The sequence below is a fragment of the Stegostoma tigrinum genome, chromosome 42 (genome assembly GCF_030684315.1).
Source record: "Stegostoma tigrinum isolate sSteTig4 chromosome 42, sSteTig4.hap1, whole genome shotgun sequence".
Lineage (NCBI taxonomy): Eukaryota > Metazoa > Chordata > Chondrichthyes > Orectolobiformes > Stegostomatidae > Stegostoma > Stegostoma tigrinum.
In genome coordinates this window covers 12,594,082-12,613,728 of record NC_081395.1, presented here as the reverse complement: position 1 = coordinate 12,613,728, position 19,647 = coordinate 12,594,082, and the positions used below count along the sequence as shown (strand labels likewise).

At 46.8% G+C, this 19,647-nt stretch overlaps 2 protein-coding genes across 4 annotated transcripts in view; one reads left to right on the top strand and one right to left on the bottom strand.

Annotated features, from left to right (window-relative positions):
• The window catches only part of snx15 (sorting nexin 15), a 31,380-nt gene extending 16,620 nt beyond the window's left edge, over positions 1-14,760 (top strand). The window contains exons 8-10 of one of the 3 annotated variants that reach the window (XR_009443122.1): positions 3,611-3,735; positions 4,134-9,335; positions 14,665-14,760. Coding sequence is in view for 2 of the 3 variants with exons in the window: in XM_048525126.2 (XP_048381083.1) it covers positions 3,611-3,735; positions 4,134-4,136 (128 nt within the window). In the remaining variant the exon portion in view is untranslated. Of the gene's footprint in view, positions 1-3,610; positions 3,736-4,133; positions 9,773-14,664 lie in introns of those variants that run through there. The other 2 variants (XM_048525126.2, XM_048525127.2) reach the window with 2 other exon arrangements.
• naaladl1 (N-acetylated alpha-linked acidic dipeptidase like 1) overlaps positions 9,168-19,647 on the bottom strand; it is a 49,698-nt gene continuing 39,218 nt past the window's right edge. Inside the window, exons 14-19 of the mRNA XM_059641498.1 lie at positions 17,865-17,954; positions 17,079-17,160; positions 16,007-16,180; positions 14,007-14,094; positions 12,289-12,381; positions 9,168-9,399 (exon numbers count right to left, since the gene is read on the bottom strand). Of these exons, the coding sequence (XP_059497481.1) occupies positions 9,228-9,399; positions 12,289-12,381; positions 14,007-14,094; positions 16,007-16,180; positions 17,079-17,160; positions 17,865-17,954 (699 nt within the window). The 3' untranslated portion in view covers positions 9,168-9,227. The remainder of the gene's footprint in view (positions 9,400-12,288; positions 12,382-14,006; positions 14,095-16,006; positions 16,181-17,078; positions 17,161-17,864; positions 17,955-19,647) is intronic.

Genomic DNA, 19,647 nt, shown 5'->3' with positions numbered 1-19,647 from the left:
TCATGGTTTGTGTGTGCCTCCAATCCATTGGTCAGGCTGGTCTGAGCTCACATATGAGCTAACATGGGTCTATAGATGGTGTGGGTGGGACTGGCACAATGGCCACTTGAAGTGACGGCTGTCTGTTGTGCCAGGGCAAAAGCAAGCTTAGCATTCCAAAGGACCAAAGGGTACTATCAATCAGTACCTGTCTTAGAGTCATAGATACAGAGCCATACAGCTCAGAAACAGACACTTCGGTCCAACCAGTCCATGCCACCGTAATCCTGAGCTAAACTAGTCCCACCTGCCTGTGCCTGGCCCATATCCCTCTAAAGGTTTCTTCTTCATGAACTGATCCAAATGTCTTTTAAATGTTGTAGCTGTACCCTCATCAACCACTGTCTCTGGAAATTCATTCCACACACGAACCATTTTGTAACAAAATTGCCCCTCGTTTTTTTTCCAAATCTTCCATCTCACCTTAACAACATGCCCCCTTGTCTTGAAATCCCCCACCTTAGGGAGAAGACACCCACCATTCACCTTATCTATGCCCCTCATGATTTTACAAAACCTCTGTAGTCATCCCGCAACCTCCTACGCTCTGTGAAAAGAGTCCCACCCTATCCAGCCTCTCCTTATAACTCAAACCCTCCATTCCCAGCAATGTCCTGGTAAATCTCTTCTGAACCCTCTCCAGCTTAACATTATCTTTCCTATAACCAGGTGACTACAACTGGACTCAATACTCCAAAACAGGCCTCACCAATGTCCTGTACAACCTCGACATAACTTCCCAACTCCACTCTTTCAGTGGTCCAAGCAATGAAGGCAAACGTGCTAAACTCTTCCTTAACCGCTCTGTCTTCAAAGAATCATGTACTCTTGTTCTCACTGTTCTACAGTACTATCCAGGACCTAACCATTAATTGTATAAGTCCTGCCCTTGTTTGTTTTATCAACATGTAATACCTTGCATTTATCCAAATTAAACTCCATCTGCCACTTCTCAGCCCATTTTCCCAACTGATCAAGCCCTCCGCTCCAATGCAAACCTCACCATCAAACCCGCAGTCAAGGGAGGCACACTTGTAGTATGGCACACTGACCTTTACATTGCTGAGGCCAGACGCCAACTCTCCGACACCACCTCCTACTGCCCCTTTGATCACGACTGTACCCCCGAGCACCAAACCATCCATGACCTCATCACCTCAGGTGACCTCCCACCCACGGCCTCCAACCTCATTGTCCCCCAACCCCGCACGGGTTGCTTCTATCTCCTTCTCAAAATCCACAAACCTGATGCCCTGGTCGACCCATTGTCTCCGCCTGCTCCTGCCTCACCGAACTCACCTCCACCTATCTGGACTCCATTTTCCCTCCCTTGGTCCAGGAACTCCCTACCTATGTCTGTGACACCACCCACGCCCTTCACCTCCAAAACTTCCAATTCCCTGGTCCCCAACACCTCATTTTCACCATGGACGTCCAGTCCCTATACACCTGCATTCCTCATGCAGATGGCCTAAAGGCCCCCCGCTTCTTCCTGTCCTGCAGACCCGAACAGTCCCCCTCCACTGACACCCCCATCCGCCTAGCCGAACTCGGCCTCACCCTCAACAACTTCTCTTTCGATTCCTCCCACTTCCTACAGACAAAGGGGGTGGCCATGGGTACCCGCATGGGCCCAAGCTATGCCTGCCTCTTTGTAAGTTATGTGGAACAGTCCCTCTTCCGCACCTGCACTGGCCCCAAACCCCGCCTCTTCCTCCGTTACATTGATTACTGTATCGGCGCCACCTCGTACTCCCACGGGGAGCTCGAACAGTTCATCCACTTCACCAACACCTTCCACCCCAACCTCAAGTTCACCTGGGCCATCTGCGACACATCCCTCACCTTCCTGGACCTTCCTGTCTCCATCTCAGGCAACCACCTACAAACCGATGTCTATTTCAAGCCCACCGACTCCCACAGCTACCTGGAATACACCTCCTCCTACCCACCTTCCTGCAAAAATGCCATACCCTATTCCCGATTCCTTCGCCTCCGCTGCATCTGCTCCCAGGATGAGGCATTCCACTCCCGCACATCCCAGATGTCCTCGTTCTTTAAGGGCCGCAACATCCCCCCCGCAGTGGTCGAGAACGCCCTTGACCGTGTCTCCTGCATTTACCGCAACACATCCCTCACACCCCGCCCCCACAATAACGGCCCTAAGAGAATCCCCCTCGTCCTCACATACCACCCTACCAACCTCCGGATACAACACATCATCCTCCGACACTTCCGCCATCCACAATCAGACCCAACCACCAAAGACGTTTTTCCCACCCCACCCTTGTCTGCTTTCCGGAGAGACCACTCTCTCCGTGACTCCCTTGTCTGCTCCACACTGCCCTCCAACCCCACCACACCCGGCACCTTCCCCTGCAACCGCAGGAAGTGCTACACCTGCCCCCACACCTCCTCCCTCACCCACATCCCAGGCCCCAAGATGACTTTCCACATCAAGCAGATGTTGGCCTGCACATCTGCCAATGTGGTATACTGCATCCGCTACACGGTGTGGCGTCCTCTACATTGGGGAAACCAAGCAGAAGCTTGGGGACCGCCTTGCAGAACACCTCCGCTCGGTTCGCAGTAAACAACTGCACCTCCCAGTCGCGAACCATTTCAACTCCCCCTCCCATTCCTCAGACGACATGTCCATCCTGGGCCTCCTGCAGTGTCATAATGATGCCACCCGTAGGTTGCAGGAACAGCAACTCATATTTCGCTTGGGAACCCTGCAGCCCAATGGTATCAATGTGGATTTCGCCAGCTTCAAAATCTCCCCTCCCCCCAATGCATCCCAAAACCAGCCCAGCTCGTCCCAGCCTGCCTAACCTGTTCTTCCTCTCACCTATCCCCTCCTCCCACCTCAAGCCGCACCTCAATTTCTTACCTACTAACCTATATCCCCCCCGCCCCCTGTTGACCTGTACGTCCTCCCCGAACTGACCTATCCCCTCCCTACCTCCCCACCCAGACTGTCCTCTCCACCTATCTTCTTCTCTATCCATCTTCAGTCCGCCTCCCCCTCTCTCCCTATTTATTCCAGAATCCTCACCCCATCCACCTTTCTGATAAAGGGACCGGGCCCGAAACGTCAGCTTTTGTGCTCCTAAGATGCTGCTTGGCCTGCTGTGTTCATCCAGCTCCACACTTTGTTCCCTTTGTAATGTTAGATAACCTTCTTCACTCTCCACAATGCCACCAATCTTGGTGCCACCCGCAAACATATTGACCATGCTTTCTATATTCTCATCTAAATCATTTACATAAGCGACAAGCAAGAGTGGACCCATCACCGAAACCTGACAGAACACCTCTGGTCACAGGCCTCCAGTCCGATAAACAACCCTCCACCCTCTGTCCCCTGCCATTAAGCCAATTTTGTATCCAATTGGAAATCTCAACCTGAATTCCTAACTTTAACTAATTAACCTACTAGTGCAGAACCTTATGAAAGGCTTTACTATAATACAAGTAAAGGAGCTCCTCAAAAAACTCAATGAATTTTGTGAGACATGATTTCCCTCACACACAACCACGCTGACTACCCCTAACCTTGTGTTGCTAGGTGACCTGAATTCAGAAAGGCGTGACGCAGTGAAGAAGAAGATGGCGGAGTATTTGAAACACGCAGAAGCCATTTTCACTGAGCACCTAACGGGCTGTGTATCAGAGGATGTTGCTCCCACCTCAGTAAGCATCACTTGGAGAGGGACAGCAGGGGACTGGAGAGTGCTGTCCCTGTCTTTGGGAGGGTTTGATGGGGGAGGCAGTGCAGAGGGAGCTTCTCTCTGTATCTAACCCCGTGCAGTCCCTGTTTTGGGAGTGTTTGATGGGGGACAGCGTAGAAGGAGCTTTATTCTGTATCTAACCCTGTGCTGGGAGTGTTTGATGGGGGACAGCGTAGAGGGAGCTTTATTCTGTATCTAACCCTGTGCTGTCCCTGTTTTGGGAGTGTTTGATGGGGGACAGGGTAGAGGGAGCTTTATTCTGTATCTAACACCGCGTTGTCCCTGGGGATGTTTGATGTGAGGAGAGCGTAGGTTCCTGTGATGTCTGATTCCTTGCCAATGCTGTGTTTCTCTTTCCAGTGACTCAGAAGGATGTGAGTGGAGCAGCATCATGGAGAATATCCTCTGGCCACCTGCCAGTCAAATGTCCGAGGGATGGGTGAAGAGAGGTGTATGCCCTGGACGCCCTTTTGTGTCTGAGAAGGTTGATGAAGGCTTTTACCAAATCCCTCACCAATCAGGTTGCTTGCTGTTGAGAGACTGGTTAAAATCCCCAGCTCGATGGAAAAGCTGGAGACATGCACCCCTAAACCCCACCCCCACCCCCCGATGGTGAGATCGGGGTTCTCTACTCCCACCATCCCCACCCCTACCCCAATGTTGGGATGTGTCAGTGAACAGAGGGCCCTCTCAGTCCTGAGTCTCAGGGAAAGTGTGGTCTGTGTGGTGAGACACTGGATTGTCCCCGAGATGAAATTGGCTAGTCTTCTTTGCCAAAGCTAACAAAAGCCTCGCCTTCCTGCAGCACCTTCCTAAATTTTTCCACATTGTTCACTGAAAAATTGCCTTCTGTTTTGAAGTGAACACACCCTTATGATGCTCCCCACAGATGACCCCCACGGTAAGACAGTTCATCAGCTTTTAGTGACCATAACGAAACAACAGATGTTTTCCCCGGGCCCTGCTGTTCCCCACCTAAATATAACCTAAAGTGCCACATTGTTTATATCCACTGAGATGGTGGTTTGCAGCATCTCACCTAGAAGTTGACATCTCTGACGGTGCCTGCTGACCCTCCAACAGTGCGGCGCTCCCTCAGCGCTGACCCTCCGACAGTGCGGCGCTCCCTCAGCGCTGACTATCCCTGTTTATCAGTTCTTTTCTCTTTCTGTCACTCCCTTTCTGTGGTTCAGTCCTGACCTTCCCCGTCTCCAGCCTCGCTCTTGGTCCTGCCTTTCTTGTGTTCCCTCTGTACCTCTGACAGTGGTCACTGAAAATTGATGGTATGCACACAATGCGTTTGGAGTCCCTGTGGCCTTAATGTATTGGTCACAGAACCATTCACATTTTCAGCTGAGCTGTTTCATAAACCATATAGTCTGTTTGCCTCAGCTCCAGCTTGCTGTGAATGGTGAGGACTCCCTCTGTTCAGTGATCCTGAGTTTTCAATTTTCCCATGAATATCTAGCATTGTTCCCTGTCTTACAGTCCCCCTGATGTGGTCTCACAGACCTTCTGTAGATCATCTGTCCGTCCCCACAGCCACCTCCTTGCATTTCTGTGCCTTAAATGTTCACAATTCCCACCAGGCTAATAATTTTATGATCCTGTACATTCTAAGCACTTGGTTTGACTCCAAGTAAAGTTACTCTGAACGCTGAGGCTTGTTGATTCTGTTCTGTTTAACATTTTACGTTTCTGTCTGCATCGTTCTGACTCTGAGACTCACTCAATCCCACTCTGAATGGTAGGGATTGGCCAGGAGTCGTCTGCATTTATTGCCCATCCCTAATTGCCCCTTAAAGAAGTGATGAGCTGCCTCCTTGAACCTTCATAGTCTATTGGTGTAGGTGTACCTACAGTACTTTTAGGGGGTGGGGGGAGTTACGGAATTTTGACCCAGCTTCTGGGACAGCAGTGTATTTCCAAGTCAGGATGGTGAGTGGCTCAGAGGGGAATTTGTATTGGGCGGTGTTCCCATATATCTGCTGCCCTTGTCTGTCTTGGAGGTGGAGGTTGTGGATATGGAACCCACAGCCCATGAGTGAATAAAGAGTCGTGACACTGACACAGTGAATCTGGCAGAGGGACAGGGATGGGTTAAATCGGTGGGCAGAAAGTTGGCGGGTGGAATATAATGTGGGGAAATGTGGCAGAAATATGGCACCATGGCAGGAAAAATAGAGTGGGTGAATATTACTTAAATGAGAAAGGCTGCAGAATGCAATGGAACAAAAGGATTGTGATCCGTGAATCACAAAAACATTGCATCCAAGTTCAGAGTTAATAGCAAAGGAAATGAAATTATTTCAAAGGAAAGGGAGTATAGAAATTAAGGCGGTTTTGTTAAAACCATATGAGGTACTAGTGAGACCACAGCTGGAATAATTTTTACTCTTTATCTGATACCAGTTATGGAGGGACTCTCTCTCTTATGAGGAGACGTTGAGCAGATAGGGTGTGCACTCATCAAGACAGAGAAGAATGAGAGTCAGTGTGATTGAAATGTACAAGATTCTTTGGGGACTTGACACAGTAGAAGCAGAAAAGTTGTTTCTGCTTGTGGGAGAGTCTCACCTCAGAATAAGGGGTTGCACGTTGTAAACAGAGGTGAAGAGGAATTTCTTCTGTCAGTGTGTGCATCTGAGGAATTCTTTCCCACAGCGGGCTATAGAGGCTGGATCATTAAATATATCCAAGGCTGAGATGGACAGATTATTAATCAAGAAGGGAATCAAGAGTCATGAGCAATAGGCAGGAAAGTGAAGTTGAGGATTATCAGTTCAGCCATGATCTCAATGAATGGCAGAGCAGACTCAATGGGCTGAATGGCCTGCTTCTCTTCCTATGTCCTATGGTCTTATTGGTCAAGTCCAGTTTATTTTCTGGTCAATGGAACATAGTGCGAACATCAATGAACATCCCCGCTTCTGATCTTATGATGGAGGGAATGTCATTGATGAAGCAGCTGAAGATGGTTGGGTCGAAAGCACTACCTCGAGGAACTCATGAAGAGATTCCAGTTTTCCTAAAGCTCTGTGATGCCACACTCGGTCGAATGCAGCCTGGATGTCAAGCGCTGTCATTTTCACCTCACCTCTGGATCTCAGCTGTTTTGTCCATGTTTGAAGCCAGGTTGTAATGAGGTCAGGAGCTGAGTGATTCTGGCGGAACCCAAACTGGGCGTCACTGAGCCTATGTCGCTTGATAACACTGTAGAGGACACATTTCATCACATTACAGACTATTGAGAGAAGAATCACGGGGCCGTGTCGGGGTTGTCCTGCATTTTGTGTGCAGGATGTTTCTGGGCAATTGTCCAAATTGCTGAGTAGATGCCAGTGTTGTAACCGTATCGGAAGAGCTCTGCTAGGGAAGCAGCAAGTTTGACAGCACAATTCTTCAGTACTTTTGGCAGAATGTTTCAACCATTTCTTGCTATCAAATACAAATGAATCCATATTGCTGGGGCCCTCAGGAGGCCAAGATGGGTTATCCATCTGACACACTGGCTAAAGATGAATGCCTCGTCTCTCACACAATGCTGAGATCCCCATCATTGAGGATGGGGCTATTTGTGAAGCCTGCTCCAAGTTAGTTTAATTGCCCTCCACCATTTGTGACTATGGGAAGACCACAGAGGTTAAATTTGATCTGTTGGTTGTGAGGACACTTAGCTCTGTCTGTTGTGCGCTGGTCCACTATTTGGCATGCATGTCGTCCTGTGCTGTTCATAGTACTGCAGGTGTGCTTCTAACGCCCTGTACAACTGTAGCATAATCTCCTTCCTGTTGTATGCAAGGCTGTTTGTGATAAATGAGAATACATCTTCAGTTCCTTCATCCAAGCCATTCGTATGATTGTAATTGCTGCCAGTCGCTGCAGCATGCTTTTTACATCACTTATGCCCACTTTCTGCTTCCTGTCAGCCAGCTAATCATCTTTCCATGTAAACATATTGCCCATGAACTTTTATTTCGTTCCTTTTCTACAGGGAAATGGTTACTTAACTGAAACATATAATATCCCAAGGGGACTTGACTGGATGGATGTGGAGAGGGTATATCCTCTTGAGAATCTACAGAGAGGGGCTGCCCATTTAAGACTGGAGATGAGCATGAATTATTTTAATGGCAGGGTTGAAAGGATTAAAATGTTTTTGGGAGATAGGCTGGAATGTGGAGTAATCAGATCAGCCGTGATCTTATTCAGTGGCAGAATAGGCACAATGGAATAGAGTGGCCTCTTTCTAATAATTCATTTGAGTGTCTGAGATGACCTTTGATTTCTAGATGGAATTTAATCAGGTGCAACATATAGTATAGTATACCTATCACTTCCTCTTTAACCACAAGATGTCACTCTTTCAAAAAACTCTTAATAAACCTGTTCAACATGATTTCTGTCACAAAACCATGTCAACTCTGCCCAATTACTCAAACTTTTCCAAGTGCTCTGCTACAAGCTTTATCAGAACAGTTTCCAAATCTCACTATGACAGACAATAAGCTAACCGCTGTTTCGTTTCCTGCTTTCTGTCTCCCTCCCTTGCTGAGTAAAGGAGTTACTTCCTTTGTTTTCCAGTCCAGTGGAACCTTTGGAAAATGAAAACTATCGCATCAGCTATCTCACTGGCCTTTTAAGACTTTTGAATGACATTCATCAGGACCTGGCTACTCTGTACCGCGTTCCTCCTCTCTTCCTTCCATTTCCTGATTTATACCTATTTCTGGGATGTTATTTGTAGTGAAGACTGATACAAAATATCTGCTCCATTCACCTGCCATCTCCTTATTTTCCTTTACTGGTTTCCCAGACTAATTTCCAATATGACCACTTAGTTAAAACTTTTCTTTGTCTAGTACCTATAGCAACTCTTACTGTCTGTTTTTAATATTTCTAGCTAGCTTTCTTTCATACTCAATTTTTTCCTTCTTATGAATCTTTCAAATAATCTTTGCATTTTTAAAAATATTTCTTCCAATCCTATGACCTGCTGCCCAGTAGTTACATGCTTTTTCTTCAAGTTCGATATTAGTTCTAACTTGTATACTTCATTTCAGGTGTGCCTGATATTGCTTCTGGCATGCTGTCCTGTATCTTGTCAAACCCACTGTATCAGTTGAGTTCTCTGAGACAGCGAGCAAACCACTCAATTGTATTAAAATGCTACAGAAAAGTCAAATGAAAAGAAACTGGACAAACCACCCAGCATCATCCTCGGTTGTGGTGGGGTCATTATGAGGGAGAGGTCAATGCAGGATAATAAGTTAGTGTGGAGTGATAGGTTAGCACAGTGCGCCACATTCTTGAGGGAGAAAGAACGTGTTAAGATGAAACTACAAATACCAGAAAACTATATAACTCATCACCTTTTTATTGTTATTTCTTGGTTTGAATGGGAGATTGCCTGGAGATCTGTCGGCACCTCTCGGTGATACCCTGATCTTCCTGCTAGATCACAGCCTCCAGGGTCGAAGCTGCACTCTCCAGTGTGTGAGTAACTATCGTCAGGTGCTTCCGAACATCATCCCAGGCATCTCCCTTGGCCATGGCCTGCTGGTAAGCATCAGCTAGTCCTGGAAATGTTTCCACATCTGAATTCTTTGACGCATAGATAACGTGTCTGCAGACGAAATAAGTGAAACTTACTCTTGGAGAAACAGGCAGAATGATCACTGGACGGAGTGTAACACGATGTAGAGAGGGTGTAATGGGACAGAAAGAGCGAAGGACTGAGTGACAGAGACAGACCACAGAAAGATTGGACTGAGCAAGTGTCAAGGATACTCAGGGACAGTGAGACTGAGGAGCAGACACAGAAAAAGAGACAGGGAAATGGGGAGATGGTGCGAAGAAGATTGATTTTGAGTTTGAGAAACAGATTGGAACCTATTTCAGAGAAAGTAGGAACTGCAGATGCTGGAGAATCTGAGATAACAAGGTGTAGAGCTGGATGAACACAGCAGGCCGAGCAGGAAAGCTGACATTACAGGCCTAAACCCAGAATTTCTGAAGAATGGTAAGCCTTCCTGCTCCTCTGATGTTGCTTGGCCTGCTGTGTTCATCCAGCTCTATACCTTGTTATCATAGGTTGGAACCTATTATGCTAAACTTTAAATTGGGGTAATTACAAAAGAATGAGGACAGAGTTAGCTGGAGAGGATTGGGAAAGAAGTTGAGCAAAAAAGACAAATTTGATTTATTATTGTCACGTGTACCTCAGTACAGTGAAAAGTTTTGTTTTGTGTGGGTACAGGTAGATTATAACATACAAAAATCAAAGGGTGATTGAACAGAACGGGGAATACAAAGTTATGGAATTGAGGTTTAAAAGTGCAGACCGATTGTAAGAAACATGAGAATAGATCCACTGCAGAAAGTTCACAAAGAGACGTTTAAGGAAATAGTTCATGGCTCACATCAAAGGAAAAGATTAAAAATTACAATGTGGCATGAACTAGTGAAAGCTAGAGGATTTCGGAAGCTTTAAAAACCAATAAAAGATGTCCAAAAAGAATTTTAAAAGGGATAAAATATGTTTGATAGTAAACTAGCAAGAAGACCAAAATGACAGTAAGAGCTTCTTTAAATATATGAAAAAGGGAATGAGAAGCCAAAGTGAATTTAGTCGCTCGGAGAATGAAACTAGGGAAATAATGGGGAACCAGGAATTGGCAGAAGAGTTGAATAAACATTTTGTATCAGTCTTCTTAGTAGGAGATAATATTAACAATTCAAGGAGTAAGAGGTAGAGGAAATTACAATGATAATTATCACTAAATAAGTACTGGGGAAAATAATGGGGCTGATGACTGATAGGTCCCCTGGAACTGATGGGAGACATTCTAGGATTTTAAAGGTAACAGTAACCATGATTGCACTGGTGATGATCTTCCAGGAATCCTTAGATTCTAGAACATTCCCAGGGGACTGGAAAATTGCCAATGTAGCATCTTTATTTAAAAGCAAGGGGACAAATAAAAGGTATCTATAGGCCATAGAATCCTTACAGTGTGGAAGCAGGCCATTTGGCCCATCAAGCCCACACTGATCCTCTGAAGAGCATCTCACCCAGACCCACCCTATCCGTGTAATCCCGCATCTCCTATGGCTAACGCACCTAGCCTGCACATCTGTGAACCCTATGGGGCAATTTTAGCATGGCCAATCTACCCTAACCTGCACATCTTTTGACTGGGGGAGGAAAGCGGAGTACTCAGAGAAAACCAACACAGGCACAGGGAGAATGTGCAAACTCCACACAGACAGCCTAGTTAGGCCAGTTATCTTAACATTTGTAATAGCAGAGCATTTAGAAATGCATAATATGATCAGGCAGAATCAGTATGGCTTCAGGAAAGGGAAAGACATGCCTGAGCAACATATTAGAAATATTTGAGAAGGTAGCAAGCAGGACAGAGAAAGGGAAAGTAGTGGATGTAGTCATAGCGGTGTCAAATCACAGTGTTAGTTTTGGGGGGTAGGAGTTGCAATCAGACGCAGATATAATTATTTCAATAAATCCTGATGCTGCTCACTCGCTCTGTCACATGGTGGCAGCGGTGACCAGCCCCAGGGAATCAGAGATGGGCTACAAGAGCCTGAAGTGAAGTTGGCAATAGCAAACCACAAGGTCAGCCCAGTGATGGAATCCAGAGGTTTGGGGGGAAAATGCCAAAGGACATTTCAAACAGTAGTGTGCTCTTAAAGATTGCAGAGATGAAAACCAGAACTTCAGGTAAAAGTGCAGAGAAAGAGAGAAGAGCTGGAGAGATAGATTTGAGAGAGAGCATCACAGAAAGAGAGAAAATCAAGGGTGTCACAGAGAGTAAGAAAGAAAGGGAGACTGTCGCAGAGAGTAAGCAAGAGACATGGTCACACATGAGAGTCAGCATCAGAAACAGCGAGACCGCGTCACGCAAAGACAGAAGAAGTCACAGAGAAAGTATAGCACAAAGGGGAGTCACTGGGTGTGAGAGAGAGACTAGTCACAGTAGAGGAGAGGGAGGAACAGCCACAAAAAAGAACAGCCAGAAAAAGTGTCCCACGCAGAGGAAGCAGGAACCGAGGGTACAGGAGGGTGTGGGAACAGGAGACAGACTTACTAACAGTATGGGGGTGACCAGCAGGAGGCAGACTTACTAACAGTATGGGGGTGACCAGCAGGAGGCAGACTTACTAACAGTATGGGGATGACCAGCAGGAGGCAGACTTACTAATAGTATGGGGGTGACCAGCAGGAGACAGACTTACTAACAGTATGGGGGTGACCAGCAGGAGGCAGACTTACTAATAGTATGGGGGTGACCAGCAGGAGACAGACTTACTAACAGTATGGGGGTGACCAGCAGGAGACAGACTTACTAACAGTATGGGGGTGACCAGCAGGAGACAGACTTACTAACAGTATGGGGGTGACCAGCAGGAGGCAGACTTACTAACAGTATGGGGGTGACCAGCAGGAGACAGACTTACTAACAGTATGGGGGTGACCAGCAGGAGGCTGACTTACCGATAGTACAGCTTGTCAGGAAAGGCAACTGGATCGAGAAACGATCGTTCAAGGAGCATCAGCTGATCATTGACCATGCGCAGCGTCAGAGGGCTGGGTCAGAGAGAGGGAAGATGCCATCACTGAGGTGGAAAAGCAATATAAATTGTATCTGCCTAGTGGCTTCCACATGTCCCATCCTGATTTACAGCTAATTAAGAGCCTTTCATGGTGCAATCCTTATTGATCTGCCACGTAGGCACAATTATGATGGAGATAATCAATTTTCACAGAGCTAGGTCCCACAATAACAATGTGATATTGAGCCAGATCATTGTTTTCAGTCAACAAGATTGAGGGGCAGTATTCCTCCTGTCTCGCCCGCCCCATAAATCTTCTATAAAAATAATGCCTGTGTGAAGTTGCAGCTTTCTTCTGACAGACACCTCTATTCATTGTCATTTCATTACGATTGACTGTCTGGCACAACCTGAAGTTGTGTATTCAAGTCTATGACCTGGGACTTCCTCCCAGGATCTTCAGGTTGGAGAGCTGAGAGTGGCCCACATTTTCTCGTACCAGGAAAAGCAGTTTGTGTGTGCGTGTGGAGTCGTTGACATGTACAGCGCTGAAACAGACCCTTCAGCCCAACTCATTGGTGCTGACCATTAATCCTAAATAAATCTACTTCCATTTGCCAGCATTTGGCATATCTCCCTCTAGCAGGGTTTAGCCTAGTGGATTTATCACTGGACTGTTAATCCAGAGACCCAGAGAATGTTCTGGGAGCCCAGGTTCAAATCCCAACACAGCAGATAGTGGAATTTAAATTCAATAAAATATCTGGAATTAATAATCTCACGATAACCGTAAATCCATTGTCAATTGTTGAGGAAAAACCCCATCTGCTTCACTGATGCCCTTTAGGAAAGGAAACTGGCATCTTTACCTGGTCTGACCTACATGTGACTCCAGACCCACAACAATGTGGTTGACTCATAACTGCCCTCTGGGAAATTCAGGATGGGTAATAAATGCTGCCTGGACAGCAATGCCCTCATCCTGTGAACAAATAAAGAGAAAACCCTTCCTATCCACGTACGCATCCAGATGCCTTTTAAATGTTGTCATTGTACCAGCCTCCACCACTTCCTCAGGCAGCTCGTTCCATACACACACCACCCTCTGTGTCAAATAGTTGCCCCTCAGGTCCCTTTCAAATCTTTCCCCTCTTAAACTTACACCCCCTAATTTTGGAGACCCCCACCCCCGGGGAAAAGACCTTGTCTATTCACTCTATCCATGCCCCTCATGATTTTATAAGCTTCTATAAGGTCACCCCTTAGCCTCCAACACTCCAGGGAAAATAGTCCCAGCCTATTCAGCCTCTCCGTGTAGCTCAAGCCCTCCAACTCTGGCAACATCCTCTTTTCCGATCCCTTTCACATTTCATACCATCCTTCCTGTAGCAGCGAGACCAAGAAGTATTTCAAAAGGAATCAAAGGGAATAGGGAGATAATGAGAACAGAGAACTGAGTTGGATGATCAGCGTGGTCATATTGGACGGAGCAGTTGGCTTGAAGGGCTGAATGGCCTACTCTTGTTACTAATTTCATCATTGCCTGTTCACCCTATCCCCTTGGTCTGACACCAACTGCTGGGCCTTGTTCCAGCCTAGCTGGGTTCAGAGTTCAGGCATAAATATGGATCGTAAGGTCAAAGGGCAGAGGTCACCCACCTCACTTGCAGATCGCTCAGCTCAGATATTCGTGTGTGAAGACCCTCAGCAGCTTCTTTTAGCTTTGTTACGGCAGAACACGGAGGATCTAGAAAACAGAAGAAGTTGTGAAATGTGTGGTCTGATGTTAGTATTATGCCCCACCTAGCCAACGGGCTAGAGAATCTTTCAGCCTATTTTGATGACAGTGAAAGCTTCAGAGTGGACTATGGCACCTTGTGCAGGAAGCCAGTCAAGCTGGGGAGTGAAAAGGAACTTTGCGTGCAAAAGAATACATTTTTTTGGACTACAGAGAGGGCGGTATCTACGGTCGCCATCAGAATCAGAAATGTTGGGCTTCAACTGTGGTGATAATGCTAGGCCCGGATTGGTATTCCTGGAATGGACTGTGATCCGGGGGAATTGGTGCTCCCACAGCCTGTTGTGAAGACCACCCCTCCTTCCCCCCCCTCCCCACCCCCACTGATGTCAAGTGGACCACGGGAAGGGTGGATAGATGAACTCTGTTTTTACTTATATTTAAGTTTTATATCTGAATTTCAGTCTTGTATATTAAAATATTCTAAGTCAAAATGGCTACAAGAGCACGTGATATATTGCATTTTTCACTATTTACTTGTTAAATATAAGTGACAATAAATCATTCAATTTGACAAAGGGACTGAAGGTGTGGCTGGTACTAAGGCCTGAGTGTGGACTGTAGTCCATTAGCCTTCCTGCTCCTGTGCTGCTTGGCCTACTGTGTTCATCCTGCTCTACACCTTGTTACCTGAAGGTATGTCTGCCAAATTTGCTAATGACACAAAGACTGTTAGAAAAGTTAGTTATGAACAGGATGTAAGGAGGCAACACAGAGATATAGATGGATTATGTGAGTGGACAAAGATTTAGCACACGGGGCACAAAGTTGGAAAATGTGAAACTGTTCACTTGGTAGGAAGAGTAAAAAGAAACAATTTACTTAAATGGTGAGAAGTTGCAGAGGGACCTGGTATCTTAACACATGGATCCACGAAAGGTTAGTTTGCAGGTACAACAAGTAATCAGGAAAGCTAACAGAATGCGATCATTCATTGTGAATTGAATAGAATACAAACGTAGAAAGGTTATGGTTACAGTAGTGTTGTAGCGAGGTCAGCCAATGAGTAACCTGATTAGGGCTGTTAACCTGGCCCAGTCAGGGAGCCCTGGCTGACAGATATAAACAGGAGTGTCAGGGGTTCTGTTCACTCTGAGAGCTGGCTCTGAGGGAGCTGGATCAGTGGACTCTACGTGTAAATAAAAGGTGACTGAGTGATGGGATACTGGCCTCTGTGGAGTTATTTGAATTATGGTATGAGACAGGGCAATTGTGAGGTTGCATCTGGAGTGCTGTGTACAACTCTTCAGTTCAAAGAAGGTTTACCAGACTAATCTCGAGACTGAGCAGTTGTCTTATATGAGGAAGGGCTAAGCAGGCTGGGCTTGCATCCACTGGAGTTTGGAACAATAAGACATGACATAATTGAAACATCTATGATCATGAGGGGTCTTGTCTGGATGAATGTGGAGAGGGCATTTCCTCTTGTAGAAGAATCTAGAGCTAGTGGTCACCTTTTCAAAGTAAAGGGTGGCCTATTTAAAACAAGTGAGGAAAATGTCTTCCTTGCAGAAGGTTGAGTGTCTTTGTAGCTCTTCCTCAAGGGGCAGAGGAAGCAGAGTCTTTCAAGGCACAGAGAGAGAGATTTGTGATAAGCAGTGGGGAGGTGGGGGTGTGGGAGGTTATTTGGAGTGATTTCACTGAGTAATGGAGCAGGCTGAAGGGGCCAAGTGGCCAACTTCAGCTCCTCACTGTCACATTTGTGTGTCCCAACATCAGAGTCACATCCTGTGATCACCACAAGTGAGTGGTTGGCTGGGCTCTGCCTTTGTGGTGAGCGCGTCAGGGTGGGCGGCCAGGGGGTAGCTGGAGAGATGACTCTGCGGCCATTCAATAGCTGTTCCCTCGTGCTGATACTAACCCAGGGAGATATTATGCTTCAGGAGTTCTGGAGCGAAGACCCTCTCTGCTGTGGTGCAGAGCTGGTCAATGGCCTCGCTGTAGTCTCTGATATTGAAAGGGAGGATGACGCTATCAGCCATACGCATCAATACGTTGCCTGCTGTCCTGCCAACGGTCAGGTGGCTGGTGAAACCTGAAGTGAGGAAAAGGAAGAGGATGAGTGTGGGCAGTGAGGGGGGAGTGGAGCAATGTTTGGGAGCAGGACATGCAGCCTGCAGACTGAACTTCCCAGGAAGCATAGCTGACAGTAATAGGCCAGTTTTCGACCAGAGACTATGCCTTAGCTCCAGAGTGCCTGCTGGCCCCATTAGAAAGGAAAACTCTGTATATAATTGCTGTTACCACAATGTCATTACTCACCCCTCAGGGGAAGATATGTACAGTGCACAGCTTCGAGGCCACAGATTGCTTTCAAGGGGAGCACTGGTTGGCAGAAAATGTCTTGCTTTTGTATATCTCCATTTGCCACTTAAACACTGACCCTGCCACAGTGCTACAGTCCCACAGCACTGACTCTCCGACAGTGTGGCACTCCCTCAGCACTGACCCTCCGACTGTACGGTGCTCCCCCAGCACTGACCCTCTGACAGTGCGGCGCTCCCTCAGCACTGACCCTCCGACAGTGCGACGCCCCCTCAGCACTGACCCTCTGACAGGGCCCACTCTCTCAGCACTGACCGTCCGACAGTGCAGTGCTCCCCCAGCACTGACCCTCTGACAGTGCGGCGCTCCCTCAGTGCTGACCCTCTGATGGTGTGGAGCTCCCTCAGCACTGACCCTCTGACAGTGCGGCGCTCCCTCAGCACTGATCCCCTCCGACAGTGTGGCGCTTCTTCAGCACTGACCCTCTGACAGTGTGGAGCTCCCTCAGCACCGACCCTCCGACAGTGCTCCACTTTCTTTCCTATAATGTTTCTGTGACAGTAAATAGCTAGGCTGGGATGCACACAAAGTTCCCCAAAGTGCTTATTGACCCTGTCTGAGCTGCTGAATGTAGGAGTGGATACTGCGGCAGAACAGGTCATACACACCTGGGTCAATGAAACGAGAGGCATAATCGAAAGTATCATAGGCTGTGTGGTAAGCAGGGTAGATTCGAGCATTTGTTCTTGTCTGTTGTGGGGACAGAGAGAGCAGAATTTAGTGAAATTTACTGCAGCATGTAGAAACAGCCACTGTAAAAAGAAACACATACCAACAACAAAATATTTCCACAATGACAATAACGCAGAAATACTCCCAGATACAAAATGCAGATACTCCCACTATAACATACATCCACAATAACACAGACATACACATTCCCCAGCACTCAGAACACATCCACAAAACAAACAGACACACATGCACACCCCGACACTGGGACATATCCACAGAAACAAACACACACACACTAACACTTGGACACATTAACACTGACAATTGGACATGTCTACAATAACACACCCTGAAACATGGACATAGCCACAAAAAGGCGCACACAAACACACACAGCCTAATACTTGGCTATAATAACACACCACACACACACACATGTACACACACTTGGATACTCCCACAATGAACAAAAATATCAGAGCATGTTCTCAAAACTACACACACACAATCTGTACCTGCAAACAACATTGCACACCATCGACAGATTGTCCTGACAACATATGATACTGATTCCCTACATGACAGGAACACACTACACTGGCATCAGACTGAGTCCAACCATCAAGCTTACCAACAAGCTGAGCCTCAGCAACATACCCTGAACCTGGCCCTCAGTTAAGAACCTCTGCTCACCAGGAAACAGAAAATGCTTCTCCTACCTTGTCATATGTGTAAGCAATGTCCATGGAGCTGATCCCGAGATAATGGAAGAAGGGTGCAGAGTCACTTCCTGCTCCAGACTCCTCATGCTGTGAAGAAACAGTCAATATCTTAGAAAGACCAAGTGCTGGGTTTAAAATCGCGTCTCTTGCTCCTCTCCTATATTCACCTCTCTCCACCAGAAACAATGTCACGCCCCCTACCCCAGCATTCCCCCACCTCAGGGACAGGGTCATTCCCCCAGCTAACCCACAGCCCGTCCCTGTCTAGACACAAATTACTATATATTCCACCAACTGGCCAGCAAGAGGGTAGGGCCGATCAAGAATTGTAAAGGGAATTTGTGCACGGAGCCTAAAGAGACAGGAGAGGTCCTTAATGAATACTTTTCTTCGGTATTCACAACTGAGAGGGACCTAATGGTACAGTAGGACAGCGTGAAACAGGTTGGTCGGCTAGAGAAAGTCGATGTTGGTAAGGAAGATGTGCCAGGAATTTTGAGGATGTTGAAGATAGATAAGTCCCACGGGCCTGATGGGATTTATCCAAGGATTCTATGGGAAGCGAGGGAAGAGATCGCCCTTGACAATGATCTTTCCATCCTCACTGCCCATGGGAATAGTGCCGGAAGATTGGAGAGAGGCAAACATCATTCCTTTGTTCAAAAAAAGGGCATAGGGATAACCCCAGAAATTACAGGCCAGTTAGTCTTACTTCAGTGGTGGGAAAATTATTGGAAAGGGTTCTGAGAGATAGGATTTATGATCACTTGGAGAGGCACAGTTTGATTTGTGATAGTTAGCATGGATTTGTGAGGGGTAGATCGTGCCTCACAAACCTTACTGAATTCTTTGAAGAGGTGACCAAACACGTGGATGAAGATACAGCAGTGGATGTGGTATAAATGGATTTAAGTCAGGCGTTTGATAAGGTTTCCCATGGTAGGCTCATGCAGAAGGTAAGGAAGCATGGGACAGGGGGAAATGTGGCAGATTGGATTCAGAATTAGCTGATCTTTAGAAGACAAGGGTGGTAGTGGAAGGAAAATATTCAACATGGTGCTCAGTTAAGAGTACTGTACCACAAGGATCTGTCCTGGGTCCTCTTCTATTTGTGATTTTTGTAAATGATTTGGATGAAGAAGTGGAAGAATGGATTAGCAAGTTCACAGACGATACAAAGGTGGTTTGTGTTGTGGACAGTGCGGAGGGCTGCTCTAGGTTACAAAGGGACATTGATAGGATGCAGAGCTGGGCTGAGAAGTGGCAGATGGAGTTTAACCCTGAAAAGTGTGAGGTGATTCATTTTGGAAGTACAAACTTGAAAGCAGAATACAGGGATAACGGAAAGATTCTTGGCAGTGTGGAGGAGCAGAGGGATCTTGGGGTTCATGTTCACAGTTCCCTGAAAGCTGCCACCCAGGTGGATAGAGTTGTTAAGAAGGCGTATGGTGTGTTAACTTTCATTAATAGAGGGATTGAGTTCAAGAGCCGTGAAGTTATGCTCCAGTTATTCAAAAGCCTGGTTCGGCCACATCTGGAGTATTGTGTCCAGTTCTGGTCTCCTCATTACAGGAAAGATGTGGAATTGTTGGAAAAGGTACAGAGGAGATTTACCAGGATGTTGCCTAAAATGGAGGGCAGGTCTTCCAAGAAAGGTTGAGAGAGCTAGGGCTTTTAGAACATATATATATATAACAACACAGCGCAGAACAGGCCCTTCGGCCCTCCATGTTGCGCCGAGCTGTGAACTAATCTAAGCCCATTCCCCTACACTACCCCA